General features: G+C 53.9%; 1 protein-coding gene across 5 annotated transcripts in view; it reads left to right on the top strand.

Moving 5' to 3' along the window:
* PLPP7 (phospholipid phosphatase 7 (inactive)) overlaps positions 1–8876 on the top strand; it is a 24683-nt gene extending 15807 nt beyond the window's left edge. For 4 of the 5 annotated variants that reach the window (XM_080403036.1, XM_080403034.1, XM_080403035.1 and 1 more), the window contains one exon: positions 8019–8876. In XM_080403036.1, the coding sequence (XP_080259162.1) occupies positions 8019–8383 (365 nt within the window). In that variant the 3' untranslated portion in view covers positions 8384–8876. The remainder of the gene's footprint in view (positions 1–8018) is intronic. The other variant, XR_013930554.1, reaches the window with a different exon arrangement.
* Positions 8877–17719: the final 8843 nt, after the last annotated feature.

Genomic DNA, 17719 nt, shown 5'->3' on the forward strand with positions numbered 1-17719 from the left:
CAGTCCCACCCCGGCAGCTTCCAAAGCAAGACCAAACTGGCAGGGAGGTGGTGGGTTAGGAAGGAAAGGGAGCGAGAAATGCCTTCACCAGGCCCCTCAAGACCCCACTGACCCTGCCTTAACAATGCCGAGGTGCTTCATGTGTTGTCGTGCCTTTCTTTGGAGCCTGTGTGGTGAAAATCCAGATTGTACAGCCCGCTGCTGGTAAAGGTCACTGAGTAGATTAAATGCCCAGGCAGCACAGCCAAGCTCATCCTGTCAAGCCTCGGGGCTCGGCAGCCCAGACCCGGCAGAGAGGCCAGGGAGTTGCACGGCAGATGGATCAGTCCGTATGCAGCGGAGCTTGCTAAGCTGAGAGCCCCAGAGATGGTTTTGGGCCAGATGTGTCTTATTTTTTCCCCTTTCATTTTCCCACTGTGAGGCTGAGGATTTTCTGAGCTAGACAGGGCAGACGACATTTCGGCAGGGTAGGGGAGAGCAGTTTGGGAGCCGGCGCCCTGCATGAACCATCCCCTCCTTGTAAAACCTGGCTCTCGGGGGAGGGTCGGCCCCTGTCCTGCTCCCCTCCCAGCCCTGCCAGCGTCCGCTGAGGTCTCAGCAAGTTTGCAGCATGTCTGCCCAGCGAGGTGGGAACGTTTAAATGCCAAGTAACCTGGCATGACTGACCCACAGTGGGTGCCAGGCAGAGGGAACAACACAGATGCCCACTCCCTGCATCCTGCACCTAGACAAAGGTCCAGCATAACACTAAATATTCCCCTCTTCACCACATCAGGCTGTTAATCTGTCTCTGGTTGTCCTTCCCAGACACAGCAGTTAAAGATCCTGGTCCTTTGGTGGGTGCCATCCTCATGCTTCAACCCTTCACAGCTGATGAGCTCAGGCATCTCTGAACAGCAAGTGATGCCCAGCTCTCCTGGCTTCCCTGCCCCCCTTCCCTTCCTTGCCTGCTTCCTCTGTAGCAAACGCATACTGTTCACTGCAGGGCAGGCTTGCAAGCCTGCAGTGTCCCTTCAGATAAAGGACAGTCAGTGACAGGCTGGGACCCAGCTGAGTGTGGCTGGCGCAGGCAGGAGGGTATTTCCAGGGACCTGTGTAGGGTCTCTATCAGAGACGTGGTCTGATCAGCCTCTTGGTACTGGGCAGCATCGAGGAACCCAGGTCCTGGCCGGCTGCTCGGTGCTGAGGATGCTGTGAGCCCTGCAGCCATCAGCGTGCAGCCCTTGGGGAAACTGCAGTCAGCTGAAATCCAGCCCTCGCGCAGGGAGCGAGCAGGCAAAATGTTCCAGAGTCTGAATGCAGAGAGAAAGAGAAAAGAAGTATGAGGGTTGTTGAATGGGAAGAGGGGGAATAAACATGGGAAATGAGTCATCCTGCTGTCTGTCACTCTGGGAACAGCTTCCCATTGCCCCTGCCTGGAGCTCGGAGGGGACAGTAGCTGTTTTGCTCAGGCAGAGCCAGCCCAGCTGGAGAAGCTGAGCCAGGCTCTGGCCCGAAGGGAGATGCCAAGCAATGGGTGAGTGTGTTTGCTTCTAACAAGCCTTGGCAGGAGCAGGGCTTGGGAAGGGGAAGGTGGAGGAGCTCTGGGCAGCAAAGTGAGTCACTGGGAGGAGTGGCGGGCAGGGAGAGCCCATTGGGTATCCTGCTTTGGGCCAGGCATGGTGGAGGATGGGGCTGGGAGAGGGGAATCAGATGAACCGTCTCTTTTTCCTCCCCTGAAGAAGATATCTTCATGTTTTCACCTGGAACACAGCTCTGGTCTTGCTCTCCGTTTCCGTCTGTACAGGGATGCTGGCAGGCATACCTTATCCAGGTCTAATGCATGGTGAGGGGTGATGGCTGGAGGCCCTCTGAGCACCACAGCATCAGTCACAATTATTATTTATTTTTTCCAGTTTGCCTTACTGAAGGCAGCGGGGTGTAAATACAGGCCTAAGCAGCACAGAGCCTGAGCAAGGAGCCCAGCGTCTGTGGGTGGGAAATGCTGTTGGTCATCAGCCCAGGGCAGTTTTCTTCCTCCAGCTCATCCTGCACGGTGCTGCTGTGCCTGTGAGTGTGGACGTGCTGATGTTACCTGCGCTGCTGCCATCGTGCACAGGGGCTTTGGGAGCAATCGAAGCCCTTCAGGGAGTGGCAGCTGAACCGTCCTGGGTGCTGCTCAGCTCATTTTCCCTGCCAGCACGAGCCCTTTTCTCTGTGCTCACCCTCACCTACGTCTCATCCCCAAGCCCTGCAGCCCCAGCCAGGCAGCCCCACGCAGTAACTGATGCTGATACACAAATTGCCCACCTCCCGGGGCACCTTATTTCCAAGGGGAGAACTCCAGGCAGCCTGCGTTTGAACTCAGGGCTGTTTCTAATCATCTAGGATATAGCGGGTCTATTTTTAGTTGTTGTTTTGGGTTTTTTTTAATTAATTGCACAATGCTGCTTTCCACCGTTTTTTCACCTCCCTGTGGCCACTTACCCCACGCTGCTGCTTGTTCAGCCAAAAAATAACCTTCCCTCAAAACACCACAGTATCTGATTCATTGGTTCTTCAATGTGTCATGCCATCTGTGCCTTTTGTCAGCTGTTACACCTAATAGTACCACATTTGGGGAAGGAAATGGAGTAGAGGAGTTCATTTCCAGAGGAGTGGACCTCTTCCAGCTGCCACCAACTCCACCAGCGAGAAGGTGAAGGAGCTTTTGAAACCTGCATCTTTCATTAATGTCAACGAGTCAATGCTGCAAACGACTCATTTTCCAGGTCGCGGAGCCTAATGCCTGCGGGAGATTTGGGAAGTTCAGAAGCAGTAGGGGGTGGCATGTAAGTAAAGAGAAAAATGGGAATAAATTATGAAATCTAATTATGGAGCAGAAGAAACTTTCCTGGGAAACCTTGTCCAGGGCTCACTGCTGAGTGTGTTTGGCTAATCTGGGAAATACAGGACCTCCAAAGCCAGCCTTGGCCCTACCTGTGGCCCCAGCAGCTGCAATGGGGAGCACATGCAATCTCAGCGGAGCTGGCGTGGTGTCCAGCGTGGCAGGGCGTGGGTCCGAGCAGGCTGCAGGCCCTGAAGCCCAGGCAATGCGTTATTGCCAGCTTGGCTCTGCTTTAAAATGGTGCTGGGGCTGGGCAGAGTGGTTTTCCCGATGCACATCTGCTCCCACGATTGGGTGCCTCTGAGCTCAGGGGATGGGCTTGCTCTTCATTCCTGGGCATTTACCTTCCTCTTTTCCTCTCCTCGCTTGCTCAACCACCGTTCTGGGAAGCTGAGTCCAGCTTGTGGCTCTGTTTCTGTTTCTGATCTTACAGGCTGGGCTCTGGAGATCAGCCTTGTCTCATCCAAGCAGCCCCATGTGCATGAAGTCATGTGAGTTGCTGTTGCAGCAGCAGCCAAGGCCAAGGGCTTTTCTGGCTTTCTCCATTTTTCCTCCTCAGCACTGCCCCCAGATTGTTTTCCAGCTGCGGTTTTGATAACATGTTTATATGAACACCTCAGCTGGAATCTGCCTCCGTCCCTGGAGACGCTGCCTGGCTCTGAACTGGGGCAGGTGATGCCCCCAAATGCTGCTTTACCCCATCCTCAACCTCTTCGATATCCCCCTCCATAAGGGACGGCAACAGAGATGACACCGTGCGCGCTGGGGCAGGAAGCACCTCACGGTGACAGGGGACATCTACGTGTCTCAACTTCTCTTAAATACAGGCTTTGGGGTTTGGCTTGGTTCTGCCACGATGATGCTGCAGGTTTGTCCCCCTTGCGCCGTACCTGCGCTCGGCTCGACGCTCCACTCACCTCTCTGCTTTTAATGGGCTCCTAACATTTGGTGGTAGGAGCAAGGCAGGTAATTGTTTTCCTTTTCTTATTAATAGATATAAAACGTCTGCCCAGGGGGCTCACTTTCAGCTCATTTACTGTGCATCTGATGCCAGATGTTGGCTATTTACAATACCAAGGTGATCTCTGATGCTAAAATTGTCACAGGCAGACAAGACTTGCTCTTTGGTTTTGTGCTTTAAGGAATATTTAGATGTTAATAGAGCTTTTTGTGATGGGATGGTTTTGCAGTGGAAATCTGGAGGATTGTTTCCCTTAACGCCGGGTCAAAGGGGAACTTCTGGATCTTTTTCAGAAAAATGTGAAAGGAGCGATGGACTAGAGCTAATCTTTTCTTTGCTCTTTTGAATCCAATGCTACCTGGATTTTACATCCAGCACTGCCTCTGTTTTAAATCCAGTGCTACCTGGATCTGGGGGAAGGGCATGATGAAAAAATGCTTAAAAGTAAAATTTCTTGCTCATCTCGTCCCTCGGTCAGGTGGCACTCTGCCACCTCTGCTACGCCAATGACAGCCCTGTCTGTCTGTCTCCAGAGAGCAGCGCTGCCTAAGTGCAGGCTGGTAAATCAGCTGCAGGCTCCCTTCTGATCTCCTCCAGCCTTCGGGTTTGCACGTCTCTGTTAGGGACAGGGGAAGGGCACACCGAAGGTGACAATGGCAGTTTGCAGGTGGCTGGGGCTGTGCTGGCAAGTGCAAGGCTAAGGGGCTACCGATACAGCCGCTTTGGTAGCCAGCAGGCACCTTTCCCGGTGCAGACACCCACCTGCAGCTGGACCCACCAAGGATACCTATAAGAAAGTTAACCCCTTCGCTGCTGCGTGATGCTAGCATGGATGTACCCGCCTGAGGGGGAAGGATTTGGTTTGCATTAAGGGGAAAAAGCAAGCGAGCCAAAGTCGCAGCGGCTATGTAGGTCAAGGAGTTGCAAGGGAATAGGGCCTGAGCTGGGGGTGCTGAGTGCCGGCACTGTCTCTGTTCCTGAAGGATGGGCCGTTGGCAGCGCTGTCAGCAGCAGTGCTGCGTGCTGATTCACTCTGGCAGCGCCTGGCCGCCAGCAGCAGCAGCAGGAGCAGGCAGGGGTGCAGCAGCTCCCCGAGGCTTCGCGGGGGCTCTGCTGAGACCCAGAGCTGGGCGAGGGCGGTGGGACCCCCCTGTGCCTTGGGGGCCAGGGCAGGGCAGGCTGCTGGGGCTGTTTCATAAATAAGTTGCTTCATGGAAGGAACAGAAAGTGCAAGGGGAAGTGACAGAAAAAGCACCAGACAGAGGGATCTTTGGTTTTTTCTTTTAACGGCAAATTAACCCCCAGTTTTAATGCTGTCATGCCTTCAGATCTTGAAATGTAGGCAAACGAGGCTTTCTGCTTTCTGTGCATCACTTGACAAAAATCAAACCTAACAGTACTGAAGGCCCATTTTATTCATCCTCTGAATGAAAGGATTATTAAAACAGCTCTTTGGCTTGTTCTCCATGCCCTGAACATCTCCATGCATACATGCCTGCATCCCTCAAGTTGCCCTGACATCACCTTTGACCGTAAAAAAATCTTGTAAGTGCAAAATACTGACGGACGATGATGAATACCACGCATCGCTAAAGCACATGACGTTTGCGCTACTGACCGATGGGCGGATTTGGTGGGCAATTGTCTGTAATGGGTATATTGGAGACCATGGAGGAGACACTGGGGATCCTTTGGGGTGCCCAGGCTGGTTCCTAAGCCCTGGCTGGGCTCCTCAGCAATGCCATCAGCTGCTGAAGTCAGCAGCAGCAGCTTGGGCCAGAGTCTTCTCTTGGCAGCACTGGTGCATCGTGTCTCTGACGTAACTGCGCAAGCCTGGGCTCCCAAGATCACATCCCAGAGCTTCAGCTCTCACCCAGTTCTTGTCCAGGGTGGGATGGGACTGATGGGCAACACAGCTGATGAGCTCTGAAAATCAGCTCCTGAAGCACTGGGGGGGGGAGGTCACCTTGGTGGGGTGAGGAGCCGAGCTGGGGGTGATTTAGGAAGCCTGGCATGAGCAGAGCCATATGGCCACCCAGCTGCAGCGAGGTGGCCCCGTAATGGCCAGCCAGCCCCAGCACTTCGTTGCCCTTGGTGGTTGCAAGCCCAGCTGCCGGCACTCAGCCTCAACAGGAACCCGCGGCGAGTGGCTGCTCCAGGGCTCTGCAGCCTGTTTGAAATTCCTCTCTCCCTTTCTCCTTGCCAGCGAGCCCCTAAAAAAAAAAAAAAAAAAAAGTATCAGCAAATCTCAAAATGCAGAGAACTGCTGTGCTGAGTGCTAGGGTCCCCCGCCGTGGGCTGCAGACCTCCCCTGCTCCCTGACCCCCCTCCCCCATCTGCAGGTCACGGCAGGCAGCCTCTGTGCAGGGTCTCTGGCTGTCCTTGTCCTCCTGAGCCCACTGCTACTGCTCCAGGGCCGGTGGTGTGACCAGCCTCCTGGCATCCCCTGCCACCTGCAGCCTCGCCACCTCGTTTCAGATGCCACCTATGAACCTTTCCTTCGTGTCAGCCTCCTGCCTCTTGGTGTGTTTAACCTGGCATCCCGCTGCTGCTGGCACCGCCGTTCCCAGCAGCGAGGAGCTGGTGCCCAGACCTTTTCCTCTGCTCCATCTCCCCTCCACAGCTCCGAGAGCCCAGGGGTGGCTCGGGCAGGACCTGGTGGGCAGGAGGTCCAGGGAGGTCCTGCTGTCCCTCTTCCCCATGCAAGATGTCCTGCAGACAAGGAAGAAAACTAGCCCTCCCATAAGGACAGAGTTTGTTCAGGATAACTACCAGCTCCTTCCCGAAGCGATGCCGGGGGCTGGCTGCGCAGGGGTGGCACACCGCGGGAGGGCGAGCAGAGCCGCCGTGACAGTGACAGTGACAGCTCGTGCTTCCCAGCTCCTGCCAGGTGCCGAGCAGGCAGGAGGAGTTGCCTGCCTTGGATGTGCCATCTCATTTCCCATCCCCGCCGCTGCCGCACTCCATCCATCCTCCTGAAACCTTGTCAGCTCTCAAGGAATGGTCTTCATCAGGGCCTGGGAACCAGGCAACTGGCCCCTCGCGTTCCTGCCGAGGGAGCAGGCTGTGCTCCTGATGGTATATATTTCCTTGTCATTGCTGCGAGGAGCTGAAATTGGCACTCTAATTTGGAGGACTGGGGAAAAGCAAATGGAGGGATTAAAGAAAAACAAAATCAATGCTAGGAAATCGAAATGACAGTACCTGTCGGCTAGGGCAAAGGGGGGTGGGATGAAGAGGAGGAGGATGGAGATAAGTGCTGCTGGGTTTCACTCCCAAATTGAGACCTGCAGCTGCAGTGATGATCCCTCTGCTGCCACAAGCCTGAGCTTGGGGGGGCTGGGGGGCGTGTTACCCCCCAGTCACGTTTGTGCAGGGAAGGGGGTGCATGGCGTGACTCGCAGGGAGAAAGCCACAGGGAGCAAGAGGCCAGTAGAAACAAGAAATGGCCTGCAGGTGTTCAGCACCTCGACAAAGAGGGACAGGTGGGGGGCATTTAGGAGAATGTCACCCACCCTCCGCTTCAACGCACCGAGGAGCTGTTTCTGATGCAGAAGCCCTTTTTCTTGCACAGCTTTCCCCTCGGCTCGCTGCCTCTTAGTGCTCTTCCCTTAGTGAAATCTGCTGGTGCGGCGCAGCCCCCCAGGCTGGCCCTGGGCAGGAGGGAGGTGGTGGGCTTGGGGGAGGACAAGGGATGACACCAGCAAGTGCCGTGGGGCACCTTTCCTCCCACTGACTGCTCACTGCAGCCTGGGCACCCCAGCACAGAGCTGCCCCGAGCAGGGATATGTCCTTTCTGCACAGGGTTCCTAAAGCATGGAGGTAGAGACAGAAACAGAGACACCCAGGTCTGATGGTTTGAGGGCCAGAAGAGTTTTAATTTTAGCTTTACCAGTTCCTATCTAACTCCCCAGGCAGATTGCTTGCCTCTGTGGTTTGGGTTTCTCCTCTGTGGGATGGTGATAATGGCACTTGCCTTCTCCATGGGTGAACTGGGAGGGTTAATTAACATTTGGGTGGTGACCTGAGGGTGGGGAGGAGCTGTGCACAGCTGAACCATGGACACCTGGCTGGAACTGAACCCAAACCTTTATTTAAAGACAGTGACAATCCTTGAATGTTCTGCCCTGAAAGCTGCCTTTGACTCTGCTTTGGTCTCTGACCTTTTCCTCCTCATCTCTTGTTTTGTAGCCCTGCTCCTGGACATCATGATTGTGGCTGGTTTGCAGAAGCTGGCCAAGCGGAAGGGCCCGTATGATGTCAACCCTGGCTTGTTGGACTACCTGACCATGGACACTTACGCCTTTCCAGCTGGGCACGCCAGCCGAGCAGCCATGCTCTCCAAGTTCTTCCTCAACCACCTGGTCTTGGCCATTCCTCTCCGGATTCTGCTGGTCCTCTGGGCCCTCTGCGTGGGCTTCTCCCGAGTCATGATCGGACGGCACCACATCACAGATGTCCTCTCTGGCTTTGTTTTTGGCTACTTACAGTTCAGGCTGGTGGAGTTGATATGGATGTCTTCCAACACGTGTCAGATGTTGATATCCATCTGGTGAACATGGGGGACTTGACACCTTTCCACTGGAAACTAGCGGATACTTTAAGAGTCTCCCTCCCAGTATTTTCTACATGTTGTCTGTTGGAAGCAGTTGTAACTTCCACGAGTAGTGGCGTTTTTTAATGTTGCTTCCCCACCTGGGGGAAAAAAAAAATACGTTTATTACAATGGATTGGGTTTTAGCAGTCAAGGGCCGTACCTGTGTTTTGGCCCTATTCTCAAGCTATGTTTGGACAGCAACTTAATTAAGCTTTACGGGTCAGAGAAATGAGCTACATGTCTGCCTAGTTTAGGGGGTTCACATTGGCACCTTGAGATGTCTTCAGGATGGGCAGCGCCTGAAAGCTTCCTGAGAACATCCTCATTAACTTTTTTGAGGCTAAATGATTTTGGCCACAGTGCTTTTTCTTTTTGTAAGCCCAGCAGTTGTGTCTTGTACAGAGTCAGGACACTGCCGGCACTTCACAGATAATAAATAATCATAAAAATCCTGCCCTGTTTGGTTCTTATCATGAGGGGAGGAACAAAAACCCGCTCAGTGTAGCTTTGAGATATGTGTTCAACTTGGAGCAGGTCCTGCAGCCTTGCTGACCAAGGAGAAGCAAAAGATCACTTAAATGGTTTGCTTTGGATGGGGTGGACCTAGATGGGTGCTCAGGATGTTGAAGGTGGCACGCTGAGGCCAGCCTTTCATCTGCTGCTCAAACACCTGCTCTGTGAGGGTGTGGGGGTTGTTCTGGGCTGGTAAAGGACAAATACAAGTTGCCCATTTTCATCCCAATAGGGAGTAATTGAACAGGCATTGTGCTGGATCATGGTGATTTTGCAAAGCAGGTCTAGATACACAGCAAAGAGTCTTTTTTTCTCTTCATGGCCATGATTTTATAATTATGCCAAACGATGCTGTGGATGGGAATTTCCAAGGTAAGTCTTGTACAGCATTGACTGTTTTCTGGTACACGCAGCTGTGCCAGTGAGCTAGAGGGCAGGGAGGCAGCACTGCCAGTACCCCTGCCTCTGCTTGCTTAGCTGTAACCTCGTTACAGAGGTAAACTCTGAACATTTCTATGTCTTAGCCCATATGAAACGAGGAGAGCACTCCTGACCTTCCTTGATTGTAAGGCTGAGGTAACTGATGCCCGTGAACCGGTCTGAGATTACTGAATATATCTTGATGCCCAGACATGGTGCTGTTGCTTCCCATTATTGACAAGGAGCCATCTTGAGACCTGGCTGATCTTTACTCAGGTGATGGCCATGCTCAGCGTGGTGTCTCTGAGACAGATCACCCCTCACAACTAAGAAAATCCCATGTTTTGCACAGGACTTTCCAGTTCCCTGTGGTTTCTCTGTCTTTAGAAGAGAGGTTGATGTTTGGCAGGTGATGGACACTACCTGCACCTTCCCTGGCTGGATGTGTCCTGCAGAATGAAGGGATCCTGACATCCTTCTCCTCCTGTCTGTCCCAAGTGAGCAAAATGCACCTGGTGTGCAAGGCCAGGGAGAAGCTGGGTCTTGTCCTCTCATCTATCGCTGCGTGTTGGGGAGCCTCTTCCTACAGGGGCTGCTGGTGAGGAGAAAACATGCAGGTAATGACTGTTGCAACCTGCTAACATTTGTTGTTCTTTGATAACTTAATATGAAAAGAAGCTAAACAGAAAATCTATCCCTGGCATGCATCTCCAGCTGGGATGTCAGCGCAGAGCCTTGGGAGCCACTGCCGGCTCTGAGGCTGGAGCAGAAGCACGGTAAGGAGGGCTACCGTGTCCTTTTAAAGACGAGCCTCCCACGGAGCTCCCCAGGGGTGAGCTGTGCCAGGGTCCCTCGGGAAGGGCTGTCACGGAGTGTGTTCAGGAAAGGGCAGAGCTCTGGGTCTTGCTGGTTATCCCCGGAGGGCGGCAGGTTGGTGCAGTAGCAGGCAGAGCGGCTGGGGGTGGTGGGTGCTGCCCCGCTCCCCTGCTGCTGCTTGTTTCAACGGGAGCGCTGCTGCGGGTGGGAGCAGAGGTGTGCTACCGCGCATCAAGGCTTTTCTTTGCCAGCCTCCTCCTCCTGCAAAGACGTATGTGAAGAAGCGAGCTACGGTGCTTTTTCTTTCTTCCAGGCATTATTACACTTGGCAGAGTTGATCCTCACCCCTAGGAAGGATGGAGGCCTGTTCCGGCAGCTCTGATGGCGTGTGTACGCCCCTCTGCGTGGCTGGAGGTGGTGGGTACCTGAAGAGGCAGGGAGCCAGGGGAGATTTCCCTGACTGCTTTGTGGGAAGCTCTCGCTTTGTAACTCTGGGTTTCACTGAACCTTTGCAAAGAGGCTGGATGCACCTACAGCCACGTCACTGGGTCCAGGCTTCCTTGCACTTGCGTTGTCTTCTCCTGGTACATCCAGGATGGCTTTGGAGGAGTTACTCCTGGTCCTTGCTGGTGCAGTCAGGAGAGTGTGGCCTGGAGAAGCTGCTCTGGTGCGCAACATCAGCTGAGCCCATCTCATCCCCGCACATAGTTGCAAAGCAAGGCAGGAGAGCAGGGGGAGGTGAGTTGGGGTGACTCCCCAGGGTAATTTGGGGTTCGCAGGACAGGGCTTGCTCCCACACAGAGTTTCTCTGGGGAGCCTTTCTCCTTGGCACCCACGCAGCCTGCCCCCTTCGCTCCCCAGGACTTCAGTGCCCAGAGCGGGGGAGCCCTGGCGCTCACGTGCTCGCTGCAGGGAAGGTTTTGGGGGAGCCCCCAAAAGGTGAGTGCAGATCTGGGCACAGAGGCACCAGGAAAGACCCGACAGGGCCTTGCCTCGGCCATGCCCAGCCCTCACGGCAAGGCGATCCTTGTCCCTCTCTCTCGGCTGCCTGCCATGCCAAGGGTACTGCTCAGAAACAACCAGCATCACTGCGGTGAAAACCAGCTTCTGTCTCTATAGCAACAGCGGGGGATGACAGTACCGTGGGGCTGCCTGGCCTGTGTCCCATGTCCCCACCCGTCCCTGCCACCCAACAAACAGGACAGGCTGTGGCTGGGTTATCTATTACCTCCTGGGGGAAGGCAGGAGACCCCCAGCTCAGCCCCCCTGGGGACACAGCCACGTGGTCAGCGGCACATGGGGAGCAGTGACAGGAAAACCAGGCTTTTCCACTGAGAAGGGACAATCTGCGAGGATGGTCCTCAGCTTTCGGTCCAAGCAACACTACCCTGGGCTGTGCCAGGGAGCCGGGAGGCAGCGTGGTGCAGGATTCAGCACCCTGTGCTGCACTCACAGGCACCCAGGGCCAGATCCTGAGTGGTTTTGCTCAGAGGCGAGGAGGGCACAGCAACACGAAGGGCAGGACGATCTCCCTGGGCTTTGGGCTTTCGACCTGTGCGGGTGCCATCTGCCTTCCGGCCCTCAGTTGCTGCTGGCGAGGAGGAGTGTGGATGCAGCACGCCTCTGCCAAAAGCCCTGCAGCCTGAGGAGGGTGTTCTCCTTGCTCAGAGGGTGCTGGAGGGCTGGGACTGGGGCTCAGCACCGGCAGCACTGCCGGACCATGGGCTCTCGTGCAATGTGCTGGAGGCATTGCCCAGCTGTGTTCTCCACTGGCCTGATTTAGCAGTGGCTGTAAGAAACGTCAGTGGGCCTTGCACGTGTGTGTTACTTGTAAACCAGTGGCTGAGGCCAATAATTTTTGTGCCTCATTCTCCACTCTTCTGGTGCTCAAGCTGATGCTCACACAGAAGTTTGGCCCCGGCTGTCCTGGGTGAGCTTGAGCAGGACACCAGGGCTGCTCTGTGCGGATGCTCGCCACGGCCATGATGTGGCTGTGCGGCGGCAAAAGGACAAATGGTTTCAGCTCCTTCAGGATTTCCCAGGGATATGAGTATCTTCCCTGAACCTTCAGATCCCCAGATTCAGCCATGCAGGGCTCAGTGTGAGGCTTGGGGAGGAGTGGTCTTTCCCAAGCCAGGACCTCTCCGTCCCAGAAGAAACAAACAAGCCCTCACCATGGCATCTTCCGCCTTTCAGTTTATCCAAGAGATTAATTAAGAAAATGCCCCAGAGGAAGCAAGGGCAGGACATGGGTTCGGGGGCTCTGCCATCAGCACCATATGGGTCCATGCAGCCAGGAGAGTCCCAGGCTGCGGTGGCGGTGATTTCATTTGTGACTCTGCTGCATACACTGAAAGATTCCCCCTCCCCTTGCCCTAATGCCGATTATGCTCAGCAGCAAAAAGAGATTTTAATTTATTAAAAAAAAAAAAAAGAGTGCCAGGGCAAGTAGCAAATCTGGATTATATCTTTGGGCATATGGGAGAATCACAGCTGGGGTGTTTAGTTCCCCCCTCCCCAACCTAAGCTGGTGTTTTACTCCAACAAGCTGGTTTGTACATTTGTGGCTGGGGCTGTGCTGAAATGGAGATGGAACCTTCCCACACCAGGGCTGTGCTGCCCTCCCTGCCATGGGGCTGCTGAGGGGGTCCTCTCTGCTACCCCCCAGGAAGGGGTGGCTCGGTCCGTGTGTGTCCCCCAGGATGCAGCAGCCAGCAGGGAGGGCAGCGTGGGTGCTGGCTGGCACCCAGCGAGTAGGATGGCGGATTTGAGGGCTCGGCAGGAATTAGGAAGGCTGTTGTGTAACAGGTCTCCCTGCCGTAGCACAGGTGTGGCTCTGGTTCACCCCGTGCTGGGTTTTCTTGCCCAAACACACTCCTTTTATTCCCTGGGAGTGTTTCTGAGGTGAGTGAAGGGACCCATGGTCTTAACCAGCTCCCAGCACAGCCCCGACACCGCTCCCTGCAGCACCAAGCCATGCAGGATGGCCCTAGCAGCCACAAACTCCCTTCTGGGGTTTGAAGGTTTCTCCCCAGTTAGGGAGAATCATCTGTGTGATTTTCAGTTAAGTTTTTGTATTAAAGTGATAACTAACCATGTCATTTCCAGGCTAAAAGTTTAATATATTGGGCAAAGCCTAAAGAAATGGGATGGTTCCTCCCTTTCATGTGCTTGCACCGGGGAGGGTGCTGTTGGAGCGGGGGATGCTGCAGGTGCAAGATGTGTGAACACAGCTGATGCCTTTTACGTGTGTTTGGTGATCTGAAATAGAGATGTGGCTGATTCCTGCCTTGGTATGGTGGGCTGCAGCCAGAGGCATGGACACGGTGGCTGCAGGGTGGGAGCAGGGAGATGTGTTCTCCCATACCGACCCCAAAGTTCCTGGCTGATGTGCCCATGTGTGAGTACACCACTGGATTTAGGGTGGTGCTGTGGGCTCTGTGCCCCAGGCAGGCAGGGATGGGGTTGATTCGTTCCCTGCCTTGCTGGGACTCAGAGGCAGCAAAGATCTCTGTGTTCTTCCCCAGGACACAAGAGTCAAAGCGGATTAAAGGTCCCTTGGCTGATCACATTTATTTCATTATTTGAGTAAAATCCCTTGTAAATACCGCCTTCTCCCCCCTTTTCTTTTTATAAAAATAGTAGGCAAGGAAGAATTGGAGATTTAGGAAAAGTTAATCTCAGGAGTCACTTGAAAACCATTAACCTCTCACAGCCTGAGAGAGGCCGAGCAGTGCCTGAGCCCCACTGCAGCGGGGAGATGCTGGATGGCCTGGGGGGCCAGTGGTTTCCCCAGCCCCCCCAAAGCAGGGTTTCCCCCAGAAAATCCCTGGTTCTTAGCAGGAAAGGCCTCTCCAGCTGGACGGTATTACAGCCGCTTTGTTCACAGCTTGGCCATGATGAACTGCTAATTGTGGTGTTGGAACAAATTGGCTCAAATGCCCAGGCGAGGCCACAGCGCTCGGCGAGTAGGTCAGGTCTCGGCAACTGGGAAGCCCTGCGGCAAATGTTGCTGGCCAAGGTATCACAGGCTCCGGGCCATCGGAAATGCCAATGCTCTTGCCTTTATAGTGGGGTTCCTCTGAGCATCTCTGGAGGATGGCGATGGGTACCTGGGCATTGCACAGGGATCCCTCCCAGTTTTTCTGACAAATTTCAAACTGGTTGAGCTGGCATCCTTCCAATACACCCTCGCCCATGGGACCCTCTCTGACTTTCTCACTTCTCCCAGGACCAGCAACCTTGTGCAAGACCATCAGTGCTGGAAAGTCAGACCTGCAGAGATTAATTAAAATAATAGCAATGGGAAGAGAAGCTGAGAGCTACAGTGATGGATGTTTGTGGAACACTTGCCCAGAGGCCAAAGTGCTTTGAGTGTTCAGTGATGTTTGTTTCCAGCCAAGGACCTGTGCAATAGTTAAACACACTTGATGCTCTGGTGATTAAGGAATCTGCCTCTGACATCTGGGTGCAAGTCCACTGCCAGGAGCTGTGATGTACCCAGTGCTGGTACCCTCTGCCCATTGGGATTTGCACCTTGGAGCTGCCAGCGCCGGTTTGTCAAGGTTTGCTTCCACTGACAGCAAGGGGGTTTTATTTGCTTTAAATCCTAAACCTAAAGTAGTGTATTAACAGCATGGTAATGCATAGCTTTTGTGTCCAGTGCAAGCCAGGGGTTACATAAAACACAGATTAATAGGAATCAGCAAAACAGAGGAGCACATGGAGGGATGCAGCGATGATGTCTTGGGGAGGGGGAGGCAGGAGGGAGCTGGCAGGTCCAGAGGGCGGCTGAGCGGATTCAGAGTGCTTCCTGGCAGGATTTGCTCCAGTTATTGTTCCGCAGTCCCAATTCAGGACATTTCCTGAGCCAGTGTTGCCGTGATCTGTGGTCTTTTGTTCCTGGGTGATCACAAGAAGTCAGAAGGGGGGTCTGCAAATTTGACTGGAAATGGCTGGGGGTTTTGTTTGTTTGCTTGTTTGTTTGTTTTTAGATGACATACATCATCTCTGCACCTGCAAACAAGGAAACAAACCACAGGCCGGAAGATAAAGTAACAAGCAGTCATCCAAAGGAAAGGCATGCTTTCACCAGGTTGTAAATGAACATCCCCTGGCCCCTATGTGGCTTGTTTCTCCTCTCCCATCCCAAAAAGCAAAGTGATACTTGGGTTATGAAAGGCTGGGGATTGTCAGAAACCCCTTCCCACTTTTGTTCCTCAGTGATCGGTGGGAGATCAGTGCTGGTTTTCAGGGACCCCATGTCGAACCCAGAGCAGCAGTGCCCTAGTTCTGGGTAGATAAGTTCCCTCTTGCAGACTCCTCAGCCCAGAAACATTCAAAATGTGCTGAAGGGGCAGCAGGGACACTAAACAAACCCCACGTTTGCAGCTCCTCAGGGCAGGGCAGAAAAGACGAGCAAGAGAGGGAAAGCAACAGGTTTCTGGGCACCTGCCTCTGCTTGTGACCTTCCCTGGGAGAGCATGACTGCCTCGACAGCTCTCCCCTCCACCTTACGGGAAGATGCCTCCCACCCTGGGAGGAAGGCACAGCTGGACTCCAACCATCAATCATGTCCCGCCGGGAAGGGCTTGTATGGGTTGTGGGATTCCTGGTGGGGTTGCTTTTTTTCAAAGCCTCCTGCAATAACAGCAACCGTTGCTCAGCTTCCTTTCCAGATAACCTTTTTCCTGCTGCCCAACATGCTTATCTGCTGCAGACAGACTGGCAGGATGAACCGGAAAGCTGATACCTTATCTCTCCCTCTCAAGGAGCTCATTTAAGTGCTGGAATGTGTTGCGATGGTAAATGATTGTTAAAATCCAAGTAAGATACATGGACCTAAGGACAGGTCCTGCTGGGAGGCAGCATCTAGTCAAAGGAGAGACTTGTGGGACTACAGCCTTTCCGGGGTTTTCCGGTTTTTATCTGCCTAAAGATGCATCGCTTAAAACATAAAATATTTGTTTAAAACCAAAAGGTATAGACTGGGTTTCTGGCTAATCTGTAGGTTAATGCTGCAGGCTGCTCGCAGCTCCGCGAGGTTCACTGTGTCCCTTCGATATGGCTTTATCTGCGTCTCAGTTTACACATTGGAGGGACTATACTGCTGTGGGTCAGTCTTGCAAGGGGTGCAGCGAGGGTTAACAGTCAGCATGTGATATCGCATCGCACATATTCCTTGTTCACCCTTTAATCTGTACTGGTGTGGGAAGCAGTAAGATGCTAACACATCCATAAAGGTAAATAGGATTTGAGAGCTATCGGGCTAATTGAAATGAACGGGGCTCGGCTGCTCAGGCAGCCTTACACAACGAAGAGAGACCTCTCTGGGGACGCAGAAGTCGAGCAGAGAGCTTCAGCACTGCACTTATTTCAGCCACTGCAAGTGGCAGCTACAGCAACAGCAATTGCAAATGCCGGGGTTTGAAAGCTGTCATGACAGAGGGGCCAGGGGAAACCACCGTGGCTGGGGTGATGTCCATAACAGCTGCTGAGGAGGGGCAAGACAGGCTTATTTTGGTTCTGTCCTGGGTGGAAAAATAGATGGCAGTGCTGGGTGCCAGCCTGGAGCATGCTGCCAGCAAAAGCAGGGGTGCTCTCCCTCCCGATCGGCAACTGTCTCAGTGCATCCAGGGCACAGGGTGGGCAAAAGGGGAGCGGGGCCAAGCAAAACCACAGAGAAGCAACCCCGTGCCAGTGGGTGTGTCTGGATCCCAGTGCACAGACCAGTGAGCAATGGGAGCTCACATTGCATGTGAGGGGTCCCTGCACCTCCCCTGCCCTGCCAGCACTGCCAAGGGCCTGGCTCAGTCTTGGGGATGGCTCTTGCTGCTCCAGCTGCTCTTGCACAGTAGTTGCTAGAGAAACTGCGTGTTGGCAATGCATGCTGCTACCACGGGCTGCTGCATCTGAAAGTTAATCTGTTTCACATCACCGACTACTTTTCCATAGCAATGCATAAGGAATTGCCATCCCAGAGCAGACCTCAGCATGTCTGTGTGACGATGCCCAGTGCTTCAATGGAAACACAGGTGACCCTGCGGCAGCCAGAATGGGACAATGTGCTTTCTGGGAGGTCTGCTCCAGTCCCGTGCTAGCTAGGAGCTGACCCATCCCCTGAGGCCTATCATCCCCTGTAAAACTCTTGAAATTAGACATTGCGATGTGCGTGTCTGCAGGATCCTTCCGATTCTCTTTGCATCTTACAAAGTATAGCCACTATGCCCTGACACAGCTGTTCAGTGCTGTGTGTCTCTGCCCCGGCCCTCCTTGCTTACTTCCTTTAGGGCAGGTCTCGTGTTTTGGGGATGTTGCAGCTCCAGTCCTTGCCCTGCATCCCTGCTGGGTGCAGTGACCGTCAGCATGGGGCTGGGGTGCCCCTGCAGAGAGAGCGAGGCCCAAAGGCACCCAGCTCTGGCTGCAGCCCCCACCCAGCTTAGCAGTTGTCCCTGTCTGTAAAAAGTAGGAACAGGGGGGATCCATCTGAGCCTCTCGGCGTCTGTGTCTTGTGATCCTGAAACCCAAGAGCCCCCCCTGACTCAGC

Source organism: Falco punctatus, assembly GCF_963210335.1.
Source record: "Falco punctatus genome assembly, chromosome: 9".
NCBI classification, from domain to species: domain Eukaryota; kingdom Metazoa; phylum Chordata; class Aves; order Falconiformes; family Falconidae; genus Falco; species Falco punctatus.